Consider the following 25,854-nt stretch of genomic DNA (forward strand, 5'->3'; position numbering starts at 1 on the left):
GGTCTGCACGCGTATGCGTACCCGTAGTGGTACGGACCGTACACTCGCATCTACGCTCACTATCACTATGGGTCTGCACGCGTATGCGTACCCGTAGTGGTACGGACCGTACACTCGCATCTACGCTCACTATCACTATGGGTCTGCACGCGTATGCGTACCCGTAGTGGTACGGACCGTACACTCGCATCTACGCTCACTATCACTATGGGTCTGCACGCGTATGCGTACCCGTAGTGGTACGGACTGTACACTCGCATCTACGCTCACTATCACTATGGGTCTGCACGCGTATGCGTACTCGTAGTGATAGTGAGCGTAGATGCGAGTGTACGGTCCGTACCACTACGGGTACGCATACGCGTGCAGACCCATAGTGATAGAGAGCGTAGATGCGAGTGTACGGCCCTATCACTATGGGTCTGCACGCGTATGCGTACCCGTAGTGGTACGGACCGTACACTCGCATCTACGCTCTCTATCACTATGGGTCTGCACGCGTATGCGTACTCGTAGTGGTACGGACCGTACACTCACATTTACGCTCTCCATCACTATGGGTACACATACGGCAGCACTCCCACAGTGATTTGGGAACATGCACAGGCCCTCTCAGCAGCAGTAGGGCGGATTTTACACATCACTGTGGTGATAGGCGACACACATGTAGGAATAGGGCGGACATACTTGTCCATGGATGGACATACTTGTCCAGGAATGGACATCAAGGCATCGTCTGTGCATTACCACATGTGTGGGGCACAGGTGTCACAGGCTGTGATGTGGAACATGCCTCCTGAGTGGAGAAGGCACCAGATGTATGATGAGATGTGTACATGTGTACTGTGTGATGGTGCAATGTGTGCCAGGCATGCCCTTGACTCCTTTGACATGTGTGCATGTGGGACTGCGCACTTGGGGTGAGCGTCACTGGCATGGCACCGACACCAACACACGGAAGTGTCCCATGATGCCAGGTACAGGGGTCATGACACATGACTTATCACTACCCACAGTGCACAATGTGACTATGCCATATATGTGTCCGGGATTTACATCAGGTTGATGTTGTAGCACCCTCAAAAGCTGCAGCCGTTGCAGCAACCAACATGTGGCTGTGTGTAGATTGTCATTGCACACTGTTCCCAACACCATGCCACATGTGTTCTCGGATGTGAGGTGCACATGTATGCAAGGGACACGGAGTAGCGTGACAAGGCCATGTCAGCAAACTCACAAGGAATGTGTGGTGAGTCATGACATGTGCACCTTCATGGCAAGGTGTGTGGGCTGGACTAGTGTAATGTCATGTGACCTGTGGCTCAAGTGTTCCGCTGCCAGTCTCTGCAATCGGCATCACACTTCTGCTGATGTGTGGGTGTATGTCACTCCTGTCTTGCGTCGGGCAGTGCACTTGCACTGGGACACAGCTATTTCCATGGCGTGGCATGGGGAGGTTCTCAATCACCGTGTGTAGCTGGGTCTTGGAAGGAGTGTCACCTTGCATCCATACGTGTCCTGGGCATGTAGCACATGCCTGACTCCCTATGTGGCATGTGTGTATTGCCAGATTTACATGTGCTCAGTAGACATGAGTTGTTCTCGTAGTGCACTCACTCTTCCTTGTCACTTCCAAATTACTGCAGAGCGCCTCCTGTTGCCCGAAGAATTCCAGACTTGGCCACCATGCAGGAGAATGACAGGATCCGGCTCTACCGCTTCACCCAACCGTTGATTCTGGAGCTGACGGCGAGACTGGCACCACACCTGCAACCGCAGCACAGGTATCCTACGGCACTGACACCCCAGCTGAAGGTAATGGCTGCCCTACATTTCCTTGCCACGGGTACCTTCCAAAATACCATAGCTCATGTTGGTGGCATGTCCCAGAGCATGTTCAGCGGTGTGCTGCATGATTTCTTGGAGGCCATGTTGATTCACCTGGATGACTTCATCAAGTTCCCAACCCCTGAACAGATGACTGAGGTCAAGCGTGGTTTCTATGCCCTGGGAGGGATGCCCCATGCCATTGGGTCCATAGATGGGACACATGTAGGTTTGGTACCACCACACGCACGGGAGGTGGCGTACCGCAATCGGAAGCACTACCACTCCATCAATGCCCTTGTGGTGTGTCTGTCCAACATGGTGATTTCACATGTCTGTGCTCGTTTCCCAGGATCAGCACACGATGCCTACATCATGAGGCGTAGCGGGATGCCTGATATGATGATGCAGCTGCGCAACGAACGAGCATGTGTTGTTGGTGGGTACAGTCTGTCTGTCCTGTATTCTGTTTGGCCGAGCAGCACTACCGCTTCGCCAGTTCTAACGATATCCATGTGCTTTCCATTTAGGGGACGCTGGCTATCCCAACATGCCTTGGCTGCTGACACCTCTCCGCAACCCCATCACGCCGGCCCAGCTCCGCTACAACACCGCCCATGGCCGGACAAGGCGAGTGATAGAGAGGACGTTTGGCATGCTGAAGAGCCGATTCCGGTGCCTCCACAAGACCGGCGGCGCACTCCCATATGCCCCGGCAAAGGTTTGCAAGATCTTCATGGTCTGCTGCATGCTGCACAACATGGCAGTTGAAAGAGCTGTGCCACTCATCCTGAATCAACATGACGAGGACCATCCACCCGTGGAGGACGAAGGGCTTGGCAATGGGGCTAGTGATGTGGAGGATGTGGAGCCGCAAGAGGACATCCGGACTCGGCTCATACGCGACTTCTTTGCTTAGTGGTGAGTACCAGTGTCTGAGTGTGCACGCCTTGGTCCCCGTGTGGCATGTGTTGTGATGCGTGTCTCCACCTGCATGTATGGCACGTGAGTCAGAGGTGTGCGTGGGTGTGTCACTGGAGTGATGGTGGCAGTGATGGTAGTATTTCCCCACTCATAATTGTGACCTAGCATTTTTTCATCCATACATGTGTCGAGTCAATGCACATGCAAGTGGCTGTGCTCTTTGTGGCTGACTTCTTGTGTGTCTCTCTTCCCCAGGTACCTGCGCATGCCGTCTTCTGGTTGCATTGTTGTGGCACTGCTATTCCTCATGGACATGGCATCGTGGGCTGACTCAGCGTTACAGGCACGGACACCTTTGGAAGTCTCCATGGGGTAAGGGATGCATCTGGGGTGTATTGGGTGTGGCAGTTGTTCACGATGTGTGCACACTGGCCAGGTCGGGGTTTGGTTCCTCTGCAGACATGTGGCATCCCCATGGGACACAACATGCAGCTGGGTACACCGGAATAGATGGGCTGCCTGGTTGTCAGTCATCAGTGATGGGATAGTGGATTGTGAGGAAGGCATCAATGTGTGTGACACTGCCCTCGGACACATACGGTTAACATTGTCTTGACATGGCGTGGGACTTCCACATCAGCGGATGTATGGTGTATGGCAGTCTCTCCGTGAGCAGCTGTGGGTATTTAGCTGTTAGCCGACACTTGTGTGCCAGTTCCATGGCTATCACGCATTTGTGCTGCAGAAAGGGGGTGCCAGTGTTTGAGCCACATGTTACTCCACATGATGTGTTCATGTGTACTTCAAGTTGCCTCTGCAATCCCAAAAACATGACTATTAAAGGTGTCCCTATGCCTCCAAGGTGCCTCTTCTCAGTCAATGCTGGTGTGTTGGCACGGTGCATCCTGCATGTCTGGCATGGTATTCCCAGATTGTGGCTATGTGTCAATGTGTCGAGTGGCAAGATGCAAGCTGTGTGTGTGTGCTGAGACTGTGTATTGGGCATGATGTCCATGACTGTGTGGGTAGTGTGACATGTGCCATCCCCATGCATCCAACGTTGTCCAGGCCCCCATTCTCTGCATCCACCGGACTCAAGCTTGCAGGACATGGTTCTGCCACCTGTCTACACGTACCTGGGTGCCCCCCAGGACACGGGCCAGGTTCCCTGAACTCTGCGCATGACTGTTACTGTACTCAATGTGTCTGTCAGCACGGTTGTTCGGCCACCCCCTCAGCTGGTTCTGACCATCACGGGTGTGTATGGTGCTCCATGTCTGTCTTGCCTAATAAACTGTGACCCATGTGTCCTGTGCCAGACTCAGGCCCCAGGGTGTGGATGGTTGAAGTGAACAGATGACTCAGGCATGTTTAGACTGTACAAGACACATGTTAGGTAATAATGCTACCAGCAGGCATCTACTCTTAATAGTGTGATTTATTATGGGGGGGGGGGACAAAGTGAGGGGCTTTCCGGGATTAGGGAATCCAAAGTTCAGTAGGGGAGTTGGTGTCCTTGCCATTGGAAATCCTCAGAGTCCATGCCACAGTCTTTGTCAACATTGGTCAGCCAGTGACCAGCAGGGCCATGTGGCAGAGAATGTCTCTTGATGCTGTGATGCTGTTGATCCAGTGGGCCAGGTGCCAGGCCAGGTGTCCTGGGAGATGGTGATGTAGCAGCCACCCTCACGGTCCTTTCCGTGGACGACCCGGCTTCCTGCGGGGAACCTCAGCAGCAGGCCGTGACGACGTCTGGGATGCTCCGTCGGATGTTTCCTCCTCCTCCTCATGATCCCTCCCTGTGGGTGGTGATGTTCTCCGCCTTCTGGCACAGGGAGGGTCAGCCATGGTGTCGGCCATCCGACGGAGTTCAGCGTGAATCCCCTGGGACGCCGTCACTTGCTCAGCCTGTCTGTCCTCCATCCTCCGTTGGTGTAGCTGTAGACAGGCTATTAGCTCCGCATGTTGCTGGGCCTGCTGGACCTTGATCCCCTCGAGGACGGACACAACCTGGGCCATGCCCGTGGTGTCCTGCCGGTATGAGTCCAGGATGTTACGGACATGTGAAAATACCGGATCCCCAGCCAACTGGTCAGGCTCGCGTCTCCGCCGTCCTCCACTCCCACCACCCCTGCCCACTTGCGTCTGGCCTGCACTTGTGGGCACATCGGGTCTCCGGGACCCCTGAGGGGTGGCATTGGCGTTGTCGCCTGCCTCCTCCTGGGTGCCCGGGACACCGTGTCCCTCCTGGCGAGCCTGGCTGCATTGTGGTGTTGGGGCAGGGATCCTGGGTGTCTCCTGGGATGTGGCAGGAGTGGGGGTGGTGGTTGGCACGGTTGTACCTGACGCAGGTGCTGCAGGTGGTTGGACACCAGAGGGGCCAGGTCGGTCGGGGTCGTCCGCAGAGTGGTGAGAGTGGTCGCTGCCGGTGGGATCGGTCTCCTGCAGATCCGGGTCCTGTGAGTGTTCCCCCCCAGTGTTGGGGGGTGCAGCACGACGTTGACCTGTGTGTGAGAGAGAAAATGTTAATTTTGATCCATGCAACATCCATGTTTCATCCGTTACACAGTTGGCACATTTCCTCTTGGAATTAGGATCTGTCTTGCATTCCACTCACAGTGCACTTGTGCATGTGTGTGTCCCTTGGGCACCAATTTGGCCCCTTTAACTATGTGTGGCACAGTCTTACTTGCTGCGTCAAGTGTGACTGCAGTCAGCAGTGGAGTGTGCATGTGTGCCGAGCTATGCATTTGCACCTTCCTTGTAGCACTGTACATGTGCACATGGAGTGGATCCACACACTCATATGATGCAGGTGGCTGTCCTTGTGCTCGTGTACAGGTTGTGACATGGCCCTGCGTTTTGCCATGATGAAGAGGGGGGTTCTGGCACTGGCCACCCTTGTCTACATGCACGCAGTCCACCTGCTGATGAGCAGACATTCCCACACACCACAGGACTGATTTGCTCTCCCTGTGTCTCCCTCCTTCTCTGTCCCCCTCTCCCTCCCTCTCTGTCCCCCTCTCCCTCCCTCTGTGTGTCAGCCTCCTCCCTCTGTCCATCTTCCTGTGTCTCCCTCCCTCTCTGTCCCCCTCTCCCTCCCTCTCTGTCCCCCTCTCCCTCCCTCTGTGTCCCCCTCTCCCTCCCTCTCTGTCCCCCTCTCCCTCCCTCTGTGTGTCAGCCTCCTCCCTCTGTCCATCTTCCTGTGTCTCCCTCCCTCTCTGTCCCCCTCTCCCTCCCTCTCTGTCCCCCTCTCCCTCCCTCTGTGTGTCAGCCTCCTCCCTCTGTCCGTCTCCCTCCCTCTCAGTCCCCCTCTCCCTCCCTCTGTGTCCCCCTCTCCCTCCCTCTGTGTCCCCCTCTCCCTCCCTCTCTGTCCCCCTCTCCCTCCCTCTGTGTGTCAGCCTCCTCCCTCTGTCCATCTTCCTGTGTCTCCCTCCCTCTCTGTCCCCCTCTCCCTCCCTCTCTGTCCCCCTCTCCCTCCCTCTGTGTGTCAGCCTCCTCCCTCTGTCCGTCTCCCTCCCTCTCAGTCCCCCTCTCCCTCCCTCTGTGTCCCCCTCTCCCTCCCTCCGTGTGTCACCCTCTGTCACCTTGGCCCAGCTTCCTGGGCACACACTGTTAGCAGATCTTTGAGTGGCCCTTGGCCTGTTGATGTGAGTTTGTTTCTGATCTCCAGGCACCCATTTTGTCTGCTGTGTGTCTGTGCGCTGCTGCTGTGGTGGTGTGTGCTGCCACTCTTTCACACTGTTGGCTGTTCATTAGCTGCTGGCATGTGCAAAACAGTGCCTTCACCCCCATGTGTTGATGCAAGGCATCCGCCATTTGCTGGCAAGTCATTCCTGTGTTGGGACACAGTGTTTGTCTGGCTGTGACCTAGGCCATATGGGCAGAGGGCATTGTTGTCTGCTTTGGAGTCGCACTATGTGATTCTTGGTGCCCAGCCTCCCGCCATCCGGGTTACCGTGTCATGTGTTGTTGTCTTCTGTGGCCTGTGACTTGACATTGTCCAGCTGGGTGCATGGGGCATGGTGGCAGCAGTGGCATGTGCCTGCTCATGGAGTGTGGTTGAGTAATGCGATGGCTTGTGGTGGTTGCGTGCCTGTTATTAATTTTGGTTGTGGTTGCAGTTCCCCCCATGTGAGGTGCGTTGTTTGTGTACTCACCCGGGTCTCGGAGTCCTTCTACTCCTTCAACTGCCTCCACCGGCAGTATGGCCATCACCCTCTCCTCCCAGGGATGGTACTGTACGGGTCTGCGGGAGGGCCCTCCTCCGGTGGCGTTGGCCTGGTCGTGTTCCTCCTGTCTCTTGGCTCTGACCCTCCTCCGCAGATCGTACCACCTGTTCTGGCAATCCTGCTTGGTCCTCCTGGTGTCCGCAACAGCATTCACAGCATCGACGATGGTCTGCCACATGGCTGTTTTGGCTGCCTGGCTGGTGCTTCTGACCAATGTTCCAAAGATCTGTGGCTCGACTCTGAGGATTTGATCAACAAGGACCTCCAACTCTCGGTGACTGAACTTTGGATTCTTGGTAGTGGGCATGGTGAGGGGTGTGGGTGGGGATGGTGTGGGTGTGGGGGGTGTGTGGATGTTGGGGGGGGTGTGGATGGTTGTGTGTGTGTGTGAATGTGATGAGAGGGTGTTTGTGAGGGTGGTCGTGTGAAGGTGTGCAAGTGTAAGATGTGGTGTCGCTTGTAGTCTGGTTCTGTGGTGTCTGGCAGCAGTGGGTCTGTTGCAAAGGCTCATGGTTTGTGTGTGTGGGCCCTTTTTATTGGTCCATGGGTGGGTGTGGCAGTGTTTGAATTTTGTGTGGGTGTGTTATAAGGAGTGGTGGTGTATTGGGCCTCTGTTTGTTTTTGACAGTTGCAGGTCAGTGATTGTGTTATTTTAGTGGTTGTTGGCCATGTTTAGTGGCTGTGTGCCTTTCGAATGGTGTATTCTTGTGTTGTTTTGTTTTGTCCTTGTTGTGTACGTGCGTTTTGAGCGTGTGTACGGTGTGTACATGGGCCATTTGGTTGTACGATTTGGTCCTTGTGTGTGGCTTTGTACGACTCGTACATGCGGTTGTGATGTTGGGGCATGGGGTGCACTCCGTACTTAGGAGGTTGTGTTGGGGGTGCGCCAGGAACGTACTGGGGTGGGGGTACGACTGGAACGTACTGGGGTGTGGGTAGACGGGTCTATGGCACGTCCTGGGGTGGGGGTGTGGCTCGCACGTACTGGGGTGTAGGTACACGGGGGGTACGACACGTACTGGGGTGGGGGTACGACTGGAACGTACTGGGGTGTACATAGACGGTGGTACGACACGTACAGGGGTGGGGGGGTGTACATTGACGGTGGTACGACACGTACTGGGGTGGGGGTATGACTGGAACGTACTGGGGTGTAGGTACACGGTGGTACGACACGTACTGTGGTGGTGGTACTACTGGAACGTACTGGGGTGTGGGTAGACGGGGCTATGACACGTACTGGGGTGGGGTGTGGCTCGAACGTACTGGGGTGTAGGTACACGGGGGGTACGACACGTACTGGGGTGGGGGTGCGACTGGAACGTACTGGGGTGTACATAGACGGTGGTACGACACGTACAGGGGTGGGGGGGTGTACATTGACGGTGGTACGACACGTACAGGGGTGGGGGGGTGTACATGGACGGTGGTACGACACGTACAGGGGTGGGGGGGTGTACATTGACGGTGGTACGACACGTACTGGGGTGGGGGTACGACTGGAACGTACTGGGGTGTAGGTACACGGTGGTACGACACGTACTGTGGTGGTGGTACTACTGGAACGTACTGGGGTGTGGGTAGACGGGGCTATGACACGTACTGGGGTGGGGGTGTGGCTCGAACGTACTGGGGTGTAGGTACACGGGGGGTACGACACGTACTGGGGTGGGGGTGCGACTGGAACGTACTGGGGTGTACATAGACGGTGGTACGACACGTACAGGGGTGGGGGGGTGTACATTGACGGTGGTACGACATGTACAGGGGTGGGGGGTGTACATGGACGGTGGTACGACACGTACTGGGGTGGGGGTACGACTGGAACGTACTGGGGTGTACATAGACGGTGGTACGACACGTACAGGGGTGGGGGGGTGTACATTGACGGTGGTACGACACGTACAGGGGTGGGGGGTGTACATTGACGGTGGTACGACACGTACTGGGGTGGGGGTACGACTGGAACGTACTGGGGTGTAGGTACACGGTGGTACGACACGTACTGTGGTGGTGGTACTACTGGAACGTACTGGGGTGTGGGTAGACGGGGCTATGACACGTACTGGGGTGGGGGTGTGGCTCGAACGTACTGGGGTGTAGGTACACGGGGGGTACGACACGTACTGGGGTGGGGGTGCGACTGGAACGTACTGGGGTGTACATAGACGGTGGTACGACACGTACAGGGGTGGGGGGTGTACATTGACGGTGGTACGACACATACAGGGGTGGGGGGGTGTACATGGACGGTGGTACGACACGTACTGGGGTGGGGGTACGACTGGAACGTACTGGGGTGTACATAGACGGTGGTACGACACGTACAGGGGTGGGGGGGTGTACATTGACGGTGGTACGACACGTACAGGGGTGGGGGGGTGTACATTGACGGTGGTACGACACGTACTGGGGTGGGGGTACGACTGGAACGTACTGGGGTGTAGGTACACGGTGGTACGACACGTACTGTGGTGGTGGTACTACTGGAACGTACTGGGGTGTGGGTAGACGGGGCTATGACACGTACTGGGGTGGGGGTGTGGCTCGAACGTACTGGGGTGTAGGTACACGGGGGGTACGACACGTACTGGGGTGGGGGTGCGACTGGAACGTACTGGGGTGTACATAGACGGTGGTACGACACGTACAGGGGTGGGGGGGTGTACATTGACGGTGGTACGACATGTACAGGGGTGGGGGGGTGTACATGGACGGTGGTACGACACGTACTGGGGTGGGGGTACGACTGGAACGTACTGGGGTGTACATAGACGGTGGTACGACACGTACAGGGGTGGGGGGTGTACATTGACGGTGGTACGACACGTACAGGGGTGGGGGGGTGTACATTCACGGTGGTACGACACGTACTGGGGTGGGGGTACGACTGGAACGTACTGGGGTGTAGGTACACGGTGGTACGACACGTACTGTGGTGGTGGTACTACTGGAACGTACTGGGGTGTAGGTACACGGTGGTACGACACGTACTGTGGTGGTGGTACTACTGGAACGTACTGGGGTGTGGGTAGACGGGGCTATGACACGTACTGGGGTGGGGGTGTGGCTCGAACGTACTGGGGTGTAGGTACACGGGGGGTACGACACGTACTGGAGTGGGGGTACGACTGGAACGTACTGGGGTGTAGGTAGACGGGGCTATGACACGTCCTGGGGTGGGGGTGTGGCTCGCACGTACTGGGGTGTAGGTACACGGGGGTACGACACGTACTGGGGTGGGGGTACGACTGGAACGTACTGGGGTGTAGGTAGACGGGGCTATGACACGTACTGGGGTGGGGGTGTGGCTCGAACGTACTGGGGTGTAGGTACACGGGGGGTACGACACGTACTGGGGTGGGGGTGCGACTGGAACGTACTGGGGTGTACATAGACGGTGGTACGACACGTACAGGGGTGGGGGGGTGTACATTGACGGTGGTACGACACGTACTGGGGTGGGGGTACGACTGGAACGTACTGGGGTGTACCTAGACGGGTGGGGGTATACATATACGGGGGGTACGTGTCGGACGTACGGGGGCTGGGGGGAGTGTTGGGCGCGTATGCGGGCACATGTCTCCATGGTTGCTATAGGTGTTCGGTGCGGACGGTGTTTTTTCCATACGGTTGTAGGCTCGGACGCACGGGATGGATCGTGATTCCTCGGTCGGACTTGGATTTTTACGTTTGTAAGGTAAATCGTCCGAGGACGTGTCGGACACATTTTCCGACCCGAGGACGTGTGGGGAATGATTCCCGGTGCGGTTCGTATGGACTTTTTACCATGCGAATCGTGATTGCCAGTTCGTACGGCACTTGTACGATTCGTACGGTAAAAAGACCCGATACGAGTCGCACGGGGGAATTTTTTACCGGATCGTGATCGGCACCTTAGTGTATGAGCTGGATTTTTGGCTGTTTGTGGACCCGTTTCATGGTCTGGCTTTTACTGTTGATTTCTCTGATATTACCTCAAATATTGCTGCAGCAAGTACAAACATATGCAGTCTCTCATACCTGCAAAATACCTATACAGCGTGTCTTTACAGGTTTAAAACAGCCCTGATTTCCAGGTGTGGCCCACTTTTTAGCTAACTTGCTAATGGCGGCAACTTGTAATTTGGTGCTCAGGGTTATTTTTTTCCCAGTCTGATGCTGTTCTTGGATGGAGTGTTTACCCACATAAACAATGCCACCTGCTCTTCTTTCAGTTTTGCTGGCATGCAACAGGAAAAGTGCATGGGGACTAGTGGTGGGGGATACCACTAATGGAACCTGAGAGAGGAGATGCTGATCCTCTGTTCACTAAAAGGTGACCCTCAAGAGCATCCAACGCTGGTGTGGTGGGATGGTTTTCAAACAAAATTCATTGATGTCTGCTTTAGTGTCTTTTAGGTAGATAACTTATCATTGTTGTCAATAGTGTATGAGAGTCTAGTTTATATGCAGTTATTATAATTTGATGATTTGTAAAAGCAGCAAAGTTTATGTTCCAAAAACATGCAATTAAAATATACGTCAACATGTCATTTATTTATTCCTGAGCGCCATGATAAACATTTGCCTAAAATGTAAAATTTACAACACATAATAATGTTCCCATTGTCTTTCTGTGACATACTTTGACTTATCCTTGCTCCCAGGAAGTAGCTAATTATTGATCTGTGCACACAAGGTGTCCTGACTCCATTGGAAATGTGTAAACAATGAACTGAATAATCCATCAAACTATAGGGTGTTGTGTCTTCTGCACTTGATGGGGAAGATGTTTGGTGGACTGATTTTCAACAGAATCCAAAGTGTATCTGTAAGGAAGGAATATACACTTTTACTTGGCATGCATTACATTACATGCCTTTACAATGCGGTCGTTGCAACGACTGCGTTGTTACAACGCAAACTATTACATTGCAAGTCATTTCAATGACTTGCTGTAGGTGGCGCGCTGGACTTAGGACTGGTATAATTTACTATTCCAACTCCAGTTTGTGCAACAGCAGGGAAGGTGTTGGATTTGAAATCCAAAACCAGTGCGCCCCCTACAGCAAGTCGTGGAAACTACTTGCAATCTAATGGTTTGCGTTGTAACAACGCGGTCATTGTAACAACCGTGTTGTAAAGGCATGCGTTGTAAGGCATGCGTTGTTATGGCTGTTTCCGATGAGGAAGGTATCACGATTGGCTGCCAATCTGTTTTTTGAGGTGGAACCAGTCCTATTGATCTATGTTTATGTTTAAAGTTATGTGTCATACTAGCGCTCTGTGATTGAGAAAATGCCTATATATCTTTTTTTTTACATTTCAAACCAGCATTTAACTTATTCAAGAACATTCTGCAGCACACATAGAAAGAGGAAACAGCCTCTCAGCATTGTTTTTGTGGAAGACTGTGCCCTTCCTGCAAAAGAATCATCCTGCATGCAACAGAAACACCCTTGCACCATCATCCAAAGGTGCCTGTGTTGGCACTAGGCTGGTTATATGGAGCCAAAGCAGGAGAAAAGGATAGGAATCCGTTGTTTTGGATAAATACGGCGCACTCCTAATCTTTCTCTGTGAGGCATGGCAATGCAGCAAGATGCCTTGCTGTGCTGCCCTGCGCCACTAATTTCATAAATCTGCCCCAGAGTCCATACTGATACCTGCCTAGGTAAGACAGGGATGTATTATGGTCCCTGCACTATTCAGCTTGTTTTTGAATTTCTAGAATTGCACTTACTTGATCTCATGCTTGATCATCAGTGAATAAATTGCCTAGGTCAGTTTTATTATTCTAAGATGAGGCGGTACTGTAAGCACAAACAGAAATATATATGTACAAAACACTTTACGGGGATATAACCCAGTGTTTGATAAAATAATAAATTTAAATGAGTCCAAAATCAGGCTAATTATTGTTGAAGATAATGGAAAATCTAAAACGCAATTTGGGATTAATGAGTCAGTACTGGAACAGAGAAAATGTATTTGACATTTTTAGGCACATTGTTTGCCAGTTCATTAAATCAGTCTTCACAAATTGATAATCTGTTATGGTATTTATCCAGTTGAAAGGTGGAACCAAAAAAGTTAAGGTGGGACATGGCTGGTCCTCCTAAAAGATGGAAAAGGATATATATAATAATACTAAGGCAGTAACCTTTGCATTTTATGGAAGTGAACCATGAGGCCAAAGCAACACAGAAACATTACAGGGTGCTGTAAAAGAATTTTTCTGAGAAAATTTGCTGTTGGGTCTGATGACGCCACTCACACAACTAAGAAGTGAGTCAGATGTTCAGGCAATTAAGGATACTGTAATATTGAAAGTCTCTTTTGGATGAAAATAGACATGACAAAGCCAACATCTGTGACAAGGACTGCACTGCTGGAATTTATTTAAATTTAAGAGGGCCACAAAAAGACCATGGATTGCATATTTGAAGAATATGCTGCAGTACTTGAGTTAGAAAAAAGTAACTGGTTAGAACCAGCTGTTGTTTACCAAAATCTACTAAAGGGAGCTAAGGAAAGATATTGTGAACTAAAGCTTGAACGTATCATAAAACATGCTATCTCTGGTACAAAGCCATATAAAGATCTGGAAGTGAAGGATGATGTAGACAGTGGAATATAGAAAATATTAGATCCTTTCTGATTTGCTCATTGTACATCACATTTAAACTGAATATAAGTCCACTAAATTGGTTTGCCCCCAGATGAAAGACAAAATATGTGTACTCAAGTTAAGTAACTGCACTTGTAATGTAGAGATTTTAGAAACATATTAAGCACTTCTGCTATTTTGTCCCCATTAGCAAGGACCCCTGCAATCTGCCTATTCCCCTTTTCTAAATATTTTGACTGAATTACTATGAAGAACTAATATAAGCGTGTTATTAATTATTTGAAAGTGAATTATGTTAATTATACTGTGAAGTCTTTTTCCGTGTTTTGTTTCTAAAAAAGCCCGATGGTCCTAATAAAGTGGTTGATCAATATAGTAATTGTCATTTAATGGCTAAATTAGAAGAATATTATTATTTGTTAGAAGATGAAGATGTTTGATCACTTTATTTGAAAATAAGTTAAAACCAATAAGCAATATTTGTGAATCAGCTACAATATATGCATAAATGTACTCATATTATCACAGGCATACGGAGTGCCCTATTTTTAGAGTGAATATCATGCAGTGTTTTCTTTAGGAAGTTATAGCTCAGCAAAGCCATGCTCCAAGCCGCATAGGCATGGTTCAGCCTGAGGGTCAAACAATGAATGCTGAGAAGGTCTGTTACATCACATTCTTGATTGCTCAAGGATATTTGAAGCACTACAAAAGTTCAAATGCTGTTCAGCAACAACATTGAGCTAAAATTTCCCCCCTAATTTCTATAAGTCGACAATAGGCTCTCCCTTACTCAAAACTTTGATATTGCCAACTCGTGAGGATTAAAAAAGTTTCTAAATTCTCATCTGAAGCTCAATCTTAAATCTAGCTACATACCATACATTATGTTTCCTGTCTTATTATATTTTGCATTATTACCCCAGCTTTGTGCTGAAGTTGTTCCTCCTGGATCACTTATTATCCACATGGGTCCCAAGATAATAAACCCATACATGCAGCAACTGTGCAAGCTACCAGTTTCACAAATCTCAAATTTGAAGCCCCAATCCTAATATGAACATAATATAAATACTGAAATAAAAAAGGAAGTCACAAAAGAAGCTGAAGATCAGCAAAAAGACAGAGAAAGTTTGCAAGACAGTCTAAGGTGCAAGTGGGCAACTTGATTTGAGCCCTCAAATGTATGCAGTTCCTGCCATACTGAGGCCATTCTCCGAAGCCAGTCTCTCCCAGTATGACACAAAGGAGATGAGTCTGCTGTAACAACAAAAGACAAAGGGCAATATTCTCAAGGAAGTGACGGAGAGAGGCGTTAGCCTTCTTGGCTTAGCGCCTCTCTCAGCCAATTCAGAAACACGAGGCTGCACCCTGTTCTCAAGGATATGGTGCAACCTCGCATTTCCTCCTGAGAAGGCACTAATTTTCACAATTTAGCGCTAACGCAGGCAAGGGTGTCTGCAAGCAGGGAGGTTTGTTTAAGTACAGGAAGGCCTTAAATGCTTACATGTGTGCTGCTTCATGCAGCACACTTGTAAGTTACAAAACTGCATTTTAAAAAAAGGGTTTTTATTATGTACAGGAAGGGACACCTTCCTGTAAATAAACAAACCGTGGCATTTTGCTTTTTCCATTAGTGCTGCACAAGACAGCACACATGGAAAAAGCAAAAACGAAGAGAAATAAAGCATTTCTTCTCGCTTCGCCACCTTAATACCAGATTTTTCCTGGTCTTAGGTTTGGCGCTACCTCCTATTTACGCTGCCCTTCTGAATAGGCGTTAGCGTCAAACTCAATAGGTGTTGCGGTGGAACGTCCACCGCAAAACCCACTGGACGCCCCTTTCACGCTGAAAACAGCTGGAAGGGGGCCCTATTCACAAGGCAGCGTTAAGCCGCGTTAAGCCACTTAATGTGGCTTAACACTGCCTTGTGAATAGGGCTAAGCCCCTATCGCCACAACAACGTCGTTGAAAGTGATGTTGTGTTGTTGATGGGGGCTTGAGAATATGCCCCAAAGTGCATTATTTGAGGGTGGAAGTTCCCCAGCCTTATTTAGGAAAGGGGGTAACTGCTGAGTTGTCAAAATAAAAGCCGTTACTGTGTTACCACAAGTGCTTCATTTACTTAGACACAAAATAAACCAACGCTCCAGCAACAAACCTTGAATTTGGTGGGTGGACTGAAGCAGAGGTGGCCCCACAGCACTTAGGAGGCCCATGTTCCAAACCATAAAAGAGACCCATAAACACTAAGGGGCCTATTTACGAGGAGGTTTGTGCCTCGTTTGCACAATGCAACATGGTACATACACAACGCAAACCTCAAGTAAGATTTATGAAGCCACTTTGAGTGGCTGAGTAGCTTCATAAATCTGGGTTAACACAACGCAGCGCAAATCTGTGTTGCGTTACTCTGCCCTGGGAAGGTGTTCCATAGGTGTTGTGTAGGTGTTCCCACACAACTCCCATGGTTTTTGATGCATTCCCAGATTTACCAGTGTTGGTGAACCTGGAAATGTGCCAAAAAGATACATCTTCCCAGGGGCGGCATAACAAGGAGATATATCTTTATTTCTCCTTGTTTCTTCCACTTTCTACGAGTGCTGCATTCTGCAGCACCTATAGACAAGCATTTGCAATGCAATAGATCTCGCATTAACGCAAGTTCAAGCTATTGGCATTGTAAATGACAATGGGATTTATTTATGTTTTAAAAACCAAAACATAAATAAAAGGCATTGTCATTTACAATGCAAGTAGCTCAAACACGTGTAAATGCGAGACCTATTGCAGTGTAAATGCAAGGCATCGTGGACAATGAGAGGGCGGCGGGAGGGGCACGGTAAGGGAGAAGCACAGACAATGGGTGGGGGGTTAAAAAAGGCACCAATGCGCGTCGTGCCTGCAGTAAGAGAAACTGAATAAAGAAAATAGTGCTTGCAGTCTAAATAACAAGTACTGTGTAACAACTGAAGCAAAGGGGTTAGTCGCCATGGGAGGTGACAAATGAAGAGGAGGCGGTACTAAGGAGCCTATTATCGAATCAGAAGCCAACATTTAGAACAGACACTGACACTAGCCAATGGCAAATATGGGCAGAGAGTGGGCAGGGCTTCTATTCGCTACTCCACCACTACAAGTCTTGCAAGGCAGCACATGCGCGCTGCCTCTAGGCTCGACCTAAAAAAGGAATATGCCTCCCAGGATTGTTTTTGTGCAGGAAAGTGCCCCTTCCTGTACATAAACTATCCTACATACAACACCAGCACCCTTGCACCATGTTGCAAGGGTGCCTGCATTGGTGCTAGGCTATCCATTGCGCGCCAGCACATGGGAAAGCTTAGGAATGCACCGTATTGCCTTAAACGCAGCCCACTGCTGCCCTTCCCCTTTTAGGAAGCACAGCCCTGCATTGCATTGTGTGATTTACTTTGTAAAAAGGCCCCTACATTTCCTCATGGTGGCATGTTTTGTGTTTCATCAGCATTTCCTTTCCGAAACTCACATTGCTTCATTGCTGATGCAGTTTTGGGCATTTTTTCGGATAAATCTGTACTTACTTCTAGCAAAGTCAAACTGCAAGAAAAACCTTGAAACATCATAAGCCTTGCCCGAAACTGTAGATTCTAAGGGAATGGGACAAAGACAAGACTCTTTAATCAAAATAGACATTGCAGAACAAGCTGCTACAATTTGTGGTTGGAGGAGTGAACTCAGGTGAATTACTCTCTTGAGTCGGCATCAAGCGGCCGTACTACCCACTAGCTGTAAGGGGCCTTCTTCCCTATCCTGCTCAAGTCCATTGTGACACCTTTCTCCCACCACCGCTGATTATTGCCTGTAATTGTCCCCAAACATATTACATTAATTCCAGACTAATTAATTCTGCAGACTGTTTACAGAAAGTAGTAACTTTATTTGACAAAAAAAGACGGAATGCTTACTTATGTAAATTTAGTGAAGTCATTGGAATGCCATTGTTCTACATTTAAAGGTGAGTTTTGCTCTAAAATAAAGAGCCAGGACGGATCACGCAAACTGCACAAGTGGCTAGCAAATGTGCACTGTCGCCTGAGGATTTTGCAGCACAGCAAGGTAATCCTGTACCATTCTTGAATTGGCGTTTGCAACAAATAACATAAAATGTAATTTATGTAACGGTGGCTTTGTGCTAATGTCCATTCGGTTTTGGTTTTGGGCGCAAACGTCACTGCCCCGGTACAAAATCATGTTGTGCTGGTGCAATTTATATTACATAGGTGTAGACATAAAAACGTATCATTTGAGAAATGGAGTATTGATTTTACATGCAGTATCTGCTTTACTTGTCTAGCAACACCTATAGGATGCCTCAAAGAAATGGATCAAATTGTAGCTGTCTAAACCTATAACATTGAGTCAAAAAAGAGCGCCCACATTGAGCTATGCAGCTAAGCAGTTTCTACAAACAAGCACATCACACCAGAATCGTTGCTCGAGCAGAGTTTTTTCGAAGTGATCCTAAATTCAAAGCAATTTTACAATGCAAACAATCAAAAATAATGCAAGATACACTTGGAATGATTGTTACAAGGAATACAGTGTTGATTACCAAGCCATTCTTGGCAGGTGTCATAGCCAATGCGCAGAGCGGTATACACAATGTATGTCAGCATGGCATGTGTGTCAGTAGCACAATGAAGGCATTGTGCTCTATAACCAACTACTCTGCTTTCCCTTCACCATGTGCGCCTCGTACGAGGACCATGGACGTGTTCAATCTTAACAGCCATTAATTTCTATATATCATTGTGTACTATTTTCTTGTTTCTTAATACAAGAAGGTTCAGCCAAAAAAACGTTATTAGAGAATATTTGCAGGGATTGTTTCAAATGATTTTGGTGAAGGTTGTGCTTTATTTCACGGACAGTTCTTTGAGATTGAAACTGACTTTGACAGGAATCTATGCACAACTTTCAAACTTGAGTACAGTTGGTCGAGGCTGCTGCTGTGTCCACGCGACTTTTATTTTCTTTTGCGTCATTGTGTGGCGAGACATGGCCTATTTGGCACTTGAACACCTGCTTGTAGGCCTTGCGGAAGTTCTCAGAGAGAAAGGCATAAATAAAGGGGTTCACGGAGGAGTTGCTGTACGCCAAGCAGTGCGCCACTATCCTGAAGAGGAAAGAGGCTTGTGTGAGCGGGAACGCCCCGAATTCGACCCAGAGATGGATGACGTGGTGCGGCAGCCATGATATTCCAAAAACGACGACAACCACCAGCACAGTCTGGGCAGTCTGGGTAAAAAGAGAAATGTTAACACATTATTATACAACGGAATGATTGTAGAAACTTTTTTGAAGATTGCAGATTGCAAAGGCATTTGAAAAGTTTCTAGAATATTTACACAGTTTGAACAGCAATGAAACTACTGTTATGACAGAAAAAATCTGATCTTAAATTAAATTCCAAAAAACAGAAAAATATCAGGAGACCTAGCAAAAATAACAATAATGGTATAAACATACTGGCGACAGAAAGTGGTAGTCTGCTCAGATACTCAGCACTTGCTGCTGTCGCCATGCATTAGAACGTAAGAGACAGACATTTTGGGGCAGATTTACAAGCCCTGTACGCCACATTTGCGCCGCCGTTGCGTCACGTTTGTGCACAAAGCCAGCGCCATGCTGCGGGGTATTTACAACGTGACGCATCTAGGGAGATACGCCACGTTGTAAAGCCCTGCGCCACATGTGGGCGTTCCGGCACGGGGGGGGGGGGCGTTCCGGTGCAGGAACGCCTCCTAAATGTGGCTGAGTGAAATCTACAAGTTTTCACTCAGTCACTTTTACGGCCATGATGCGTCAAAACACCTGCGCCTGCTTGAAGCAGGCGAAAGGATTGACGCAGCATGTTAGGCATAGGGGCACCCCGAGCCTTGCTGGAGAAGCGTCGCACTTGCGACGCGACTTCAGCAATACGTCACCTTTACGGCAGCAGATGCGTCACGCATCTGTCTATTCTTGCCCCATGGTGCGGCGCATTTACAATGCGGCGCATCCATGGTGGCGCAAGAGGTGTCTACCGTGACGCAAAATAACTGCCGCATCCCTGCTGATATGCAGGGATACGCCAGTTATTGTAAATCTGCCCCTTTGACTTTGTCAGTGCTGGAAAGAATGACAACACTTATACCTTTAAAGGAGGAGCTTAAATACTTTGTGCACATTCCTGATGTGCACAACCTTAAATAAATGAACGTTCTCATAGAGTGATGTGTTGCCAACAGTATTTTGTGCTGTATCATTATGGAGCACATTCTGGTCTAGAGTGCGAAGAACGCATCAGTGACATGAGGTGTGTTGTACACACAGCCCCTGAGATACACTGTTGGCCAAGCAATTAGAATGCTACACAAATTCATTCACATTGGAACTTGCTCTTTCAAAATATTGCTTTCACTATTGTTTTTATGAATTTCCACATTTTTCATAACATTTAAAGCCACACAATTTCAATGTTAAAAAAGCATATATCCTTCTCATGACTGGGATTCTCAAATCGAAGGTCATTTCATTATCATTCAATAAATCCCCAATTCATTTTGGTCAAAAAGTCCCCCATAAAGGTTATATTTAATATATTTTGCACCAAAAACAAGAGTAAATGCATTCACATTTTAGAAGCCATCCCCATGCAAACAAAGATCAACATGGTGTTCAAGAGTTGGGATCCTCTCGCTCCCATTCTAAGGTGATTGAGAGCTAGCGGTTCCCAACTCTTAAAGACCATGTCACTGAAAATTAATTCTCCTCCGGTCTTGTCCTCATGACCGTGAAGGCAAAACTGGTAAAACTCTAGCTAACCGATGCACAAAACGGCAAAATGAGAATGCATGCCTTATTGTTCTGCATTCAAAACTGTCCACCCCCCATCTAATTCTAGTCCCCTCATCCAACACAATCAGCAATTAAAATAAAACCATGCCCTTTGCCCACTACTTCACTGTCCTCCATAATGCTAACCTACCACATGCCTCCTCTGCCTTGATGTTATCAGGTTGACTTATCTGTGAGGGAAGTAGCCTGGGAGGCTATCATGGCGGCTCTCTGAAACTAGAGCTCATGGCTCTTCAATCCGCCAAATGACTCCGAGATCAGGTGACTCTTGTACCAGAAAGTAGTGTGGGGGGGGTGTCAGAGTCAGCCTGGACTCGAGGCTCCCTTTTGGAGTGTGCCGGCTCTGGCCATGAACCACCACTTTTCCATCTCCAGCCTGACAGCCCTCTGCTCTGCGTGCCTCCTACACATGCAGCCATTCAGACCTCGAATGAGCCTCACTTCACTATATTTATCACAGGAGGCGACAACATTGCCTGGCACACTGGATCTCTGGTAGCTAGAGATCCAGGGAGGTATTCTCCAGGCTGCTCATGCTGCTCTGCCTCCCGGGACCTGCTGGTGAGGCAGCGAGGGTTAGTGGGTCTTGTCCCCCAACGGCCCAATTGCTAATTTGACCCATCCCAGTGCATGCACATTATGGGGCACACAAAACACAGGCGACTGGGGACCTTATTACCCGCCGCCGGATGCAGCTGCTCCAGCCTTCTCAGGGACTGCCTAGATAAACTGGATGCCATCCTGCAGTCGATCCAAACCTCAGGGTTCCCCTGGAAGCAAAGCTAAATTCAGTCCCTAAGGAAATCAACTTCCTTTGTGACAACCAGCGCAAACTCATCAAAAGGGTAACTCAATTCGAAAAGACGGTTGCAGAACTGCAACCCTACTCCCTGGGTCTAAAAAAAACCTCTATGGCATCATGAAGTGAATTTGTCCTTCTCAAGGATTGTGCAGATGATGCTGAGGGGTGAGACCAGCAAAGCAACATCAGGGTGGTGGGCCAACCAGAGGGTGAAGAAGGTCCCATGTGGTGGTCTTCCTGGAGACCTGGTTTAAAGATCTCATGGCTTCTCAAGTTCGCACCCCGTTCTTTTTTATTTAAAGGGCTCACTGGGTCCCGCCTCAGTCCCACCATGGTGGGGGCACCTACTTGCCCGATCTTTGCAAATATCCTCTACTTTAAGGTCTGAGATGCTATCCTCAAAATGGTGTGACAGTTGCAGCCGCACCTGAAAGACAACCAAAGAATAGCTGTATTCCAGGACTGCACTTTAGCAGTTCAAAGATGGCATGTGTCATTCCCCAAACGACACTTGAGTGGCAGAGGGGGCACATACTCTATACCCGGCCAAGTTAAAGATCATCTCTGACCATAAGACCCACTTCTTCATTGAATCCTCAGATGCCTGGGACTGGGTGGAAGACAGGACGCCTTCTGCACACCGGTCTGGAATGGCATAGGGTCAAGGGACACCTCAGGGCCAAAGATGGGCTTGCTTTGGCAAAGGCACTTCTTACTATGGATTAGGTCCAAAGTGGTCGCAGATTGGCCCGCAAATGCAGCCGTGGCCTTCTGTGATCACCCCCCCAGGGGTTTCTCCAGGTCTCCTTCAGAGGACTTGGATGCTGGAGCCTATATATCGAACCCCTATGTATCCAGGACTCAACATCGAAGGTAACCCTTCAAACAACTGATGACTTGTTGTAAAGTACCTTGCTCACTGCAGTACACTCCTCAACCCGTCCAATGGAAATGGTTTGGGCTCCTTTGAGGGTCCTCAATCACCCACAGATTACAGGCATCACCTGATGAAACCCTTGAACAGTCTCTGGGACTCTTCTTTCCTCCCACTTTATGAAACGACCAGACTATCCACCTGGCAATCCACTTGCAAGCTGCACCTCCATGCTATCCTCCATCAGAGAGCCTAGCCCGCCTATTGCTACTGGTTCTACCTTGCCATCCTCAGAAACTACTCTGAATAATGGTTTGGCAGTTTGGACAGCAGGCTGGCGCTTCTGGTTATGGTATTTTCTCTGTTGTTGATTTTTCTGTTTGACATGTTTGCTATCCTCACCCTAGCTGCGCCTTCGGTCCTTACCCCATCCCCCTCCATGTTCCACCCAACACTGCAATCGCCCCGAATTTCCATCTTCCCACGGGTATTCCTGGAGGGAACACTCTTCACAGGATGACCAGTAGCCAATCCTATCGGATCATCTACTAGAACATATATGGCACACACAGATCCTCAAAATGCTACAAGATATACACTTTTCTCAAGTGGAGGGTAGATAGCATGAATTAATGAGGCTCACACCACTGAAATTGAGCAGCTCAGCCTTCAAAGTGCTAGAGTAGTCAAATCTTGACCACTAATTTCTCCACATGTGCTTGGGGCACACTGATTTGGGTGTGGTTGGGAGTCCCTCTCACGGTGGTGTCGCAAGATATAGGTCTGCTTGGTCAAATTGTCCTCCTTGAATCAATCTTAAATAGCTCCCCTTTACTCCTGGATACTATAAATGCCCCTAACTCTGAACAACTAATTTTCCTTCATCCCCTCTCCTCCCACTTGCCATGGCTACTAGGGGAAGACTTTAACTGAGTCTGGACCTGACACTGGATCGCTGTCACCCTCCTCTCCTCAATACCCTCACCATCACAAATGCATGGTGCCTGGCATTGTGGCTCAATCAATGGTCCTTGGTAGATAGCTGTTGCCACCATAACCCGGGAATCTGACTCTACTACTACTATTTCCCAGTGAATGATTTATATGGTCACTTGGACCAGCTGTTTGGCTCCTTGGATCTATGCCTCTTCATCACCCCACCATACTACTTGGAGCGGGAACAGGCAGATCATAGCCCCCGGATTGCGAGTGAGAACTGGGGAAGACTTAGCTCACCATCCTCACATGGCAGCTGCAACACCCCCAGCATCAAATACCCCACCTTCAGAGATACAGTCGCTGATAGCATTGTAGCCTATTTTGAAAAAAACAAGGGCTCGGCCTCCTCACCCTCAGTTGAATGAGAGGTCATTAAGGAGGTGGTCAGGGACTTCTGCACTTGGGCAGTTTCAGGGGAATGGAAGACATTGCTCCGCAGCTTGGACATAACAGACAGTAGGTACATAGAGTGGGAATGAAACATGGTCGAGGACACCTTATTGCGTCCCTCACTGTCCAGCTCCAAGAAAACGAGGTTCAACTCTTGAAGCTCCTGTGATGTCTAGATTACACTTCTTACATGGCCCACACACACTCAGAGGGTGACAAATTTGGTTGCCTCCTGGCATGGCATATCAACAATGATTCTCGACTCCCTCAAATAGTTTTGGTCCATTACCCAAGATCCATTGCACCTTTAATGCCTAATACTTTGGCCTTTACATCTCCCCAATGGGCTTCATGAAGTAGTGGTGCATGACTACTTGATAGAAACACCCCTCCCTCCTGCCAGCAGAACACGTTGCCCCATCAGAAACTAGAAAATTCACTTAGCTATAATTGGGCCAATGATAGGGAAGACCCCTGGGACTGACCGCCTCCCAGCGGAGTTCTACAAGAGTCTCACTGGCATTCTGATTCCCAAGCTGACGAAACTCTGGGGGACTGTTACCAGGGATAGTTCCCTTCCTACCACATTTTGGGAGGTGTCTCTGGTTTCCCTGCCAAAACCTGGGAAAGCATCCACCGATCTTGTCTCCTATTGACCAATAGCCTTTCTAAATATGGACTACACGATTCTTAGTAGGATCCTGGGAGACTGAGTTCAACAAGTACCTCCACACCTCATTCACGCAGAACAGAACAGGTTTCTCCCTGGTAGGAACACCCCCCTCAATCTCAGACCCTTCTATGGGATCATGGAGGCCACCCAGGAATCTTGGCCTAGGGTGGCTTCCTTTATCCTCAACCTTGACATGGACTTCTATACCCTACATTGAGATTTCCTCTTTTGAGTACTAGAACAGATTGGCATCAGGCCCAGCCTTACTCACCTAATCTGTCTACCTCATATGGATCCAACAATCAGGGTACACTATGGGAATCAGCTCTCAGAATCTGTACCAGTGGGTAGGGGCATGAGACAGGGATGTACCCATACCCTCTCCTCTTCGCCTTGGCGATGGAACCCCTAGTGGCCCAGACTCAGCAATAATGTGGCGACTGGTTCATATCCTTCCTGGAAGCCACACACATCATCTCGCTGTATGTCGATGTTGTCTTATTTTACTCCAAAGACGACTCTGCCTACCAGCTCCTAGCTGAGTTCAGTGATGTCTCAAGCATCTGAATCATTTGGCACAATTTTTGCCTACTCCCCTTGTCCCCGGCAGTGCAGCTGGTGCATCTCGTTTTTTAGGAGTGCATGAGCCATTGAGAACCCACCTCCTTCAGATATCTGGGTAACCGAATACTCCACACAGCATCAGATTTACTAGAAGCCAACTTGTCTCTGGCATTGTCAGCCCATTGTTTTCCCAGGTATAGTTCTAGAGGTCACTCCCACTGAAAGTGATGGGCAGTATCGTTCATCTCTAAGATGGTGATGCTTCCCTGTCTGCTATAATATTTTGTGATCCTCCTCATTACCCTCCTCACATTTTTCTGGAGACTGCACTCCTTCTTTGGTGAACTTATATAGCACAACTCATGTAGCATGTGGCTCTACCAAAATTACTGCTGCCCCCGAATGAGTACGTCTGGAGCCACCCATTTTGAATATTACTTCCTAGTGGACCAATTACAGTGGCCATGGTACTGCCCGGTGGGACGTTACTTAGAGGACATAAGCAAAGTTAATCCCCAAATGTCATCAATATCACTTCTTCAGTGGATACTCTCCGGGGCCAGACCCCAATAAAAATCCCCCACGTTAATGATGGGTGTCCCTCACATGTCTCAGAAGTGCATTACAGCTCGCTCGCACAGCGCATTCATATACACCAGCTATCCCTCTGTTGGGTGTGCAGACCCAGAGAGATTACGCCTCCACCCACCGACTATGCCCCAGGAACAAAATTGGCCTCAATACACTGTGGGATGTGTTACAAAAAAAAGACCAGCTCCTGCCCTTCGCAACCTTGAAGGACCAGTTTGGCCTTCACTCTGGCCAATTCCTTTCATATGTCTGCTGGATGGCATGCTCCAAAATCTTTGGGGAATCCAGGGTGGGGAGCCTCCTACCGACACTCTCCCCAAACCATACTCTCCTTGGGTGGCAACTGCCAGTTGATTCGCTGGTTCACCAGACATGGGAGGAACAATTTTAATCCACCCTTCATGAGACACTGAGTGGACCCATGCTTCGCTTCGGCCTACCTTAGAAGGGTCTCGAGGTACCAAATGATTGAATTCTAGGTGCTC

General features: G+C 49.4%; 1 protein-coding gene across 1 annotated transcript in view; it reads right to left on the bottom strand.

Moving 5' to 3' along the window:
* Positions 1 to 17,492: 17,492 nt before the first annotated feature.
* The window catches only part of GALR1 (galanin receptor 1), a 562,619-nt gene continuing 554,257 nt past the window's right edge, over positions 17,493 to 25,854 (bottom strand). Inside the window, exon 3 of the mRNA XM_085606586.1 lies at positions 17,493 to 18,874. Within this exon, the coding sequence (XP_085462712.1) occupies positions 18,554 to 18,874 (321 nt within the window). The 3' untranslated portion in view covers positions 17,493 to 18,553. The remainder of the gene's footprint in view (positions 18,875 to 25,854) is intronic.

This window comes from Triturus cristatus, chromosome 5_2, assembly GCF_964204655.1.
Source record: "Triturus cristatus chromosome 5_2, aTriCri1.1, whole genome shotgun sequence".
In the NCBI taxonomy this organism is placed as follows: Eukaryota; Metazoa; Chordata; class Amphibia; order Caudata; family Salamandridae; genus Triturus; species Triturus cristatus.